We start from the raw sequence: 7,356 nt of genomic DNA, 5'->3' as shown, positions 1-7,356 counted from the left end.
TGGTTTAACTATTTTCATAAAATTTATTCCTTTCATTAATTGATATAGAATGCTATCATGCCCAGTCGGTTAATGATAAGTGTTGATTGAATGTTGGGTTTGGTCAACTAAACTAGGAATGCTTGAATTGCAAGATTGCTATTTTTAGCCTAGGATCGGTGATCAATTGACTCAAATTGACCCTTTGGATCAGAGTTTGGTAAAACTGAAATCTTCTTTGTTAATTGTTATTTGCTATTTTGTGTTAATTGTTGTTTTAATTTAGAAATTTAATTATTTGAAATTCCCACTCTTTAAATTGTGCATTTGGCTGAGAAATTAATTACTGTCTCCCTGTAGGATTCGACCTAGTACCACTGTTACTACAATTTTACTCGTAGAGTGGGACTAGAATTAAATCTGAGGGCTTCAACAACCTGTCAGAATTTTTGGCGCCATTTCCGGGGAGCTATTTTAACTTTTTAGCTTCATGCCTTCGGTTTGTGCTAACCTGTTTTGTTTTATGACTCGTTCTTCTCAAAAAGGTGAAGTAGAATATATTCCTGAAATTGAGAAGACAACCCGTCATTTGAGAAGGGAGGCTAAGCAAAGGAAGGATCATTCACCTCCAAAGGTGAATTTTGATATTGACTTGACAACTTGTGATAGAGCTATTTTTGAAGAAGAAGAAGAGATGGCTGATAGAGAAAGAATACTAAGGGAGTTAGCTGCACCAATCCTGAATCAATAGCCTCTGTGAATAGTATATCCCACTTTTGAGGTAGCTTTTGAACTTAAATCTGGTTTAATTCAATTGCTTCCTGTTTTTCATGGTTTTCCAAGCGAGGACTCTCACAAGCATCTTAAAGAGTTCCATGTTGTCTGTTGAAGCATGAAACCACAGGGTATGACTGAGGAACAGGTAAAACTGATAGCTTTTCCTTTTACTTTATGAGATAAGGCAAAGGACTGGTTATATATTCTTCCTCCTGGTTTAATACGTACATGGGATGAGATGAATATGGTGTTTTTAGATAAGTATTTCCTAGCATCACAAGCTGCAAATATTAGAAAAGAGATTTGTTGGGTAAGGCAGTCTAGTGGTGAGATACTATATGAGTATTAGGAAAGGTTCAAACAACTCTGCGCTAGCTGTCCACACCACCAAATACCTAAGCAGCTCTTAATCCAATACTTCTACGAAGGACTCCAACCTATGGATAGGAGTATGGTAGATGTAGCTAGTGGAGGAGCCTTAGTCAACAAAACACCAGAGGCGGCTTGGCAATTGATTTCCAACATGGCTGAGAACTCTCAACAATTTGGAGCAAGAATAGATGGAGCTATCAGATGTGTTAATGAGGTAAGCCATTCTAATCTGGAAAGTCAAATTTCTGATCTAACTGCTTTGGTTCATCAATTGGCTGTGGGGCAATTACAAGCGGCTAAGGTTTGTGGCATACACTCGATTCTTGGGCATCCTACGGATATGTGCCCATCATTATAAGATGGTTCGATGCAGCAAGTCAATGCCGTAGGAGGATTTCCGAGCCAACCTCAATGCAAGTATGATCCCTATTCTAACTATTACAATCCTGGGTGGAGGGATCATCCCAATCTGAGCTACGGAAATCAAGGAGGGCCACAAAGATTCCAGCCTCAAGCTTTCAACAGACAACCTCCAATTCCAACACCTACCCAAGCCCAAAATCAACCTTTAAGTTCAGGTATGTCTTTAGATGATATAGTTAAGGCTTTAGCGACTAGCACTCAACAATTCCAACAGGAAACAAGGGCCAGCATCTAGGACTTAGGGAACCAAATCAGTCAATTTTCTACTTCTATTAGCAAGTTGGAGGCACAAAACTCTAAAAAATTACCATCACAGATGGTGGTCAATCCCAAGGAGAATGCTAGTGCAATAGTGTTGAGAAGTGGGAAGGAATTGCAGTCACAACTTACTTCACCAAAGAAAGTGAATGAAGAACAGAAAGAAGAGGAAAAACAAGATCCACCAGAGAGTTCCAATAAGGTAAAGCCTGATTCCCCTTTACCTAACATTTCTAATGCCATTGCGCCACCTTTTCCTAGTAGGTTGGAAAAATCTAAGAAAGAAGAGTACGAGCAAGAAGTTTTGGAGACCTTTAGGAAGGTGGAGATAAATATTCCTTTGTTAGATGCCATCAAGCAAATCCCAAAATACACAAAATTTCTGAAGGAGTTGTGCACTAACAAAAGGAAGCTGAGAGGTGATGAGAAGGTAAGGATTGGGGAGAATGTGTCAGCTATCATCAAGAGAACCTTGCCAGAAAAGCGTGATGATCCAAGTATGTTTACTTTACCTTGCGTGATTGGCAAGAAAAGAATTGAGCATGTCATGCTAGATTTATATGCATCTATTAATGTCATGCCATACTCAATCTATTGTGCTTTGAATTTGGGTCCATTGAAGGAGACTAGGGTAGTTATTCAATTAGCTGACCGTTCTAATGCTTACGCTAAGGGGATTGTTGAAGATGTTTTGGTGCAGGTTAATGACCTAATATTTCCAGCTGATTTTTACATCTTGAAGATGGAGGAAGACACTATCACAAATTTAGCTCCACTTCTATTAGGCAGGCCATTTATGAAAATGGCCAAAACCAAAATAGATGTGGATGAGGGTACTCTCTCCGTCGAGTTTGACGGTGAGATTATTAAATTTAACATTTTTGAAGCAATGAAGTACCCCAATGAATGTCATTCAATCTATTCAGTTGACATTGTTGATTCAATTATGTAGGAAATTTTTGAAGAAAAAGATATGAATAAGGAACTCGAATTGAGTGCACAATTGCATATGAAGGAAGAGTTAGATTCATCCTATGAAGCTTCAGAGTCAATATTGGAGTCAAGGTTAACAAATTCTAATGTTCCATCATCATTTTTTCATAAGAAATTGTTACCCTCTATTTTGCAGACCCCTATTCCAGATTTGAACCCACCCATAATGGATGAAAGGGGAAGACACCAAAAGTTGCAACTACAAAAGTTAGAGGATCCGGTTTATGATGATTAAAAACATGGAAGTTTGTTTTTTTCTTTTTCTTCTTGTTTTTGCATCTATAGATTAGTTACTTCCCCTTTTTCTTTACATTTCAATAATGCATAGATTAAGTGTGGGGTGGGGGGGGGGAGTATAGGATCTGATAAGTAGTATTTATTTCAGTTCAAAAAAATAAAATAAAATAAAAACTCAACTCTTTTGGAATCAATTGAAATAGTGTTCTAGGAAGATTCTTGTGAACTGAGTAAAGAAATATTATCAGAGAGTACACAATTCATCTGATGCCATCTCTTTTAAGCTAGTCCTAAATTCAGGTTTAAGTAAATGGGGTAAATACTTCACCATTGCCACAATTGGTAGGATGGAGCAAAAAATGCACCTACTGGTCAAGTAATCCGATGGTAGGATGGAGCATAAAATGCACCTACCAGCCAAGTCATCTGATAGTAGAACAGAGTACAAAATACACCTACTAGTTAGCAATTCAAATAGTAGGATGGAGCACAAAATGCACCTACTAGTTAGCAATTCAAATGAGTGCTCCATCCTATTATTTGAATTGTAGTAGCAAAAATTGGATTGACTGATGAATGAGTCATGTATGGCTTGGTTGTGTTGATTTAACGGTTCACAATATTTAACCTAGAATATTTGTGGAAAAAGATGAAGGAGAGTTGAGTTTAAAAATCGGTAGGATAGTTAGTTTGTTCTTGTTCTATATTTGCTTGAATTTTGTCTTGCCCAAGGACGGGCAAGGTTTAAGTGTGGGGGCATTTGATGAGAATAAAAATTATCATATTTTTATCCCTAAATATTCATTCTTTTACACTTAATTAACACTTAATTGGACTCATTACTCTTGTATTTCGATTCAGGGCAAGCAAGAAGGTGACAGGAGGGAAACAAGGCTAATCGGATGATTTTGCATAGTTTCATCACAATTCAGTAATATGGGCATAACTCTCAAATCCGGACTCAGATTGGGATAATTCAAGATGCACCGGAAAGATAAAGGAGAACTCCACAACTTTGATGTTCTGGATTTTGACAGATTTAGTCTTCATCGAGGTCAAAATCAGGCCCAAAGCCAAAGAAAATTCATAGAAAAGCCCAACTCACAGCTGAAGCCCAATTTGTAGAAAAGCCTTGTAGCAGCCCAGTTTATTAAAGAAGCCCAACTCGAATTCAAGAATAAAGAGTCCTATCAGATTTAAATTTCAAATGTAATCCTAGAAAGATAAGAAGATTGAGATTACTAGATAAGAGATAGGATAGGATTAGATCAAAACTAATTAGGACTTTCTATTTTTGGGAATGAACTCCTAAAAGGAGTTGGAAACAGCCCCTCCTCCTAAAGATATATAAAGGGAGGGGGGGGGGGGGCTGGCTTTAGGCATCAATCAAGCAATCAGTCAATCCATCCATCTTGGAAGCAAAGCAAGAAGGAGACGACAACCATGAGCGGCTGAGCTTCTCTTTTCTGATTCAAGGGGAATTTTTGGTTCAATTGTGTCACCGTGAGGTTATGGTCTTAATTTAAATTCTTGCCTTTAATTCAAGTATTCGTTTATTCTTGTGCATATTTTTATGGAAGTTGATATTGATTAATCTGAAAAATTAATTAATATTGATCTTCCTTTGTCTATCCATGATTTGGTGATCCGTAATTGTCACGAATAGTTGTACAAGTAGCAATTGGGTCAATATCTTTGTGGGTCAATTGCTCATGACTGCCTTTGACCAATGTGTTGGTGTGTTTTGACCAAAAGGGAATCAACAGAACAAAATTTAATAATTGCAGCTATCGCAATTATTTTTATTTTGGTTTAACTACTTTCATAAAATTTATTGCTATCATTAATTGATATGGAATGCTATCGTGCCCAGCCGGTTAATGATAAGTGTTGATTGAATGCTGGGTTTGGTCAACTAAACTAGGAAGGTATAAGGTTTATTATGGCTATCCTAATAAATCTAAATGTTAAATGCTTGAATTGCAAGATTGTTATTTTTAGCCTAGGATCAGTGATCAATTGACTCAAATTGAACCTTTGGATCAGAGTTTGGTAAGACTGAAATCTTCTTTGTTAATTGTTATTTGCTATTTTGTGTTAATTGTTATTTTAATTTAGAAATTTAATTATTTGAAATTCCCACTATTTAAATTGTGCATTTGGATGAGAAATTAATTATTGGCTCCCTATGGGATTTGACCTAGTATCATTGTTACTACAATTTTACTCGTAGAGTGGGACTAGAATTAAATCTGAGGGCTTCAACAACCCGTCATTTGAATCAGCTACCAGGGTGAGACCCGAGGTACATGCAGTGTAGATTTACTTGAAACCCTAAACCATACTAGAATTCCTATATTGCCCTAGACCTTGGTGATTAGTGGGCAAAACTGAAATGTTACACCTGACCCCTACACTCAATTATGATACTGCATGATGTGAATAAAAATTATCATATTCTTATCTCTGATATTCAGTCTTTTTACACTTAATTTACATTAAATTGGACTCATCACTCTGGTATTTTCATTCAGGGCAAGGAAAGAAGTTGCAAGAAGGAAAACAAGGTTAATCGGATGGTTTTTCACAGTTTCGGCACCATTCAGTAATCTGGGCCTAACTCTCATATCCGAGCTCTGATTGGGCGGATTCAAGATTGATGAGACTGAAAAGAATCCTATTTTTGTCCCTTAATTTTCATCTTTTTACATTACTTTAGCACTTAAATGGACTCATTACTCTTGTATTTCGATTCAGGGCAAAAAATAACGCAATTGGAAGAAAACGGGGCAAATCGGGTGATTTTGCATAGTTTTGGCAATAGTCAGTAATTTGGGACCAACTCTCAATTCCGCACTCAGAATTGGACAATTCAAGAAGCATTAGAAAGGTAAAAGGAATTCCAACAGCTTTTATGTTTTGGGTTTTGACAGATTCGGCCCAAATTGTATATGAAAATGAGCCTGAAATCGGAGCAAGTTCGTAGCCAGGCCCATTTCACAACTTAAGCCCAACTCGCAGAAATACCTTGAAGCAACCCAACTCGAATTCAAGAGTCAAGAATCCAAATATCGAATGTAATCTCCAAGGAGAGAGTTTTATCAGTTCTAAAGTCTTGAATGTAATCCTAGAGAGATTAGAAGGTTGAGATTAGATCATTACATAAGATATAGGGTAGGATTAGTTCAAAGAAGATCAAGACTCCCTAAATATAAGATGATCTCCTAGAAGGAGTTGGAAAACAGTCCTCTCCTTTGGCTATATAAAGAGGGGGGCGAACCAGCTCTACCATCATTCAATCATCCAGAAATCAAGCATCAAGCAACTCAAAAAGATCAGTTCAGCCATAGAGAAGCAAAGCATGGAGATTGCGCAGATCATGAGCAGCTAAGCTTCTTTTTTTTGGTTCAAGGGGGGAGGTTCGATTATGTCATTGTGAGGTTCTATAGTTAATTTATTTTCTTGCTTTTTAATTCAAGTATTCATTGATTCTTGTGCATATTTTTATTCGATGTTAATGTTAATTAGTTTGACAAACTGAATTAATGTTGATTTTCCTACTACTATCCATGATTTCGGTGATCCGTAATTGTCATGAATAGTGGTACAAGTAGCAATTAGGTTAATATCTTTTTGGGTCAATTGTTCATGACAGCCTTTGACCAATGTATTGACATGGTTTAACCTAAAAAGAATCGATGGAACAAGATTCAATAATTGCAGCTATCTCAATTATTGTTGTTTTGGTTTAACTGTTTTCACAAATCTTAATGCTATCACCGGTTAATATGGAACGCTATTGTACTCAGTTGAGTGGTGATAAGTGTTGATTGAATGCTGGGTTTGGTCAACTGATTTAGGAAAACACAAGGTTTATTATGGCTATCCTAATAAATCTAAGGTTAAATGCTTGAATTGCAAGAATGCTGAGATTTACCTAGGATCGATGGCCAATCGATACAACCCAAACCCTTGAACCAGAATTCAGTAAGACTGATTTTCTATTGTTTGTTTAGTTTGCTATTGCTTTCTTATTCTTTTAATTTTAGTTATAAAATTTTTCCACTCAATTATATTATCCATTCGGCTAAGAGATTATTGTTTAGCTCCCTGTGGGATTCGACCTAGTACCACTTTTACTACAAATATTTTATTGTGGGAATAGTACTAATTTTGAGGGCTTCGACAACCTGTCAAATTTTTGCCGCCATTGTCGGGGAGCAACTGTAATTTCTTAGTTAATACCTTCCTCTTGTTAACCCTTTCTTGTTTATGATTCGTGCTTCTTAACGAGGTGAATTCGAGTACAACCCCAAA

At 36.7% G+C, this 7,356-nt stretch overlaps 1 protein-coding gene across 3 annotated transcripts; it reads left to right on the top strand.

Annotated features, from left to right (window-relative positions):
* Nucleotides 1-907: 907 nt before the first annotated feature.
* Nucleotides 908-6,581, top strand: LOC148874031 (uncharacterized). 3 transcript variants are annotated; one of them, XR_016101061.1, is made up of 4 exons: nucleotides 908-2,666; nucleotides 2,762-2,874; nucleotides 3,901-4,547; nucleotides 5,574-6,581. XR_016101061.1 is itself a non-coding variant. In XM_088951310.1 (2 exons), exons 1-2 carry the CDS (start codon nucleotides 1,868-1,870, stop codon nucleotides 2,770-2,772), a joined length of 810 nt encoding a protein of 269 aa, XP_088807436.1. In that variant the 5' UTR covers nucleotides 908-1,867; the 3' UTR covers nucleotides 2,773-3,056. The 3 variants fall into 3 exon arrangements, 1 of the variants encoding a protein (XP_088807436.1); XR_016101060.1 differs by having other exon boundaries at nucleotides 908-2,874; XM_088951310.1 differs by lacking the exons at nucleotides 3,901-4,547; nucleotides 5,574-6,581 and having other exon boundaries at nucleotides 2,762-3,056.
* Nucleotides 6,582-7,356: the final 775 nt, after the last annotated feature.

The sequence above is a fragment of the Nelumbo lutea genome, chromosome 1 (genome assembly GCF_056320005.1).
Source record: "Nelumbo lutea isolate HS-2025 chromosome 1, American lotus-T2T, whole genome shotgun sequence".
Classification (NCBI taxonomy): Eukaryota; Viridiplantae; Streptophyta; class Magnoliopsida; order Proteales; family Nelumbonaceae; genus Nelumbo; species Nelumbo lutea.
Note: the sequence above shows the minus strand (reverse complement) of the source record. Positions and strands in the feature narration are given on the sequence as shown.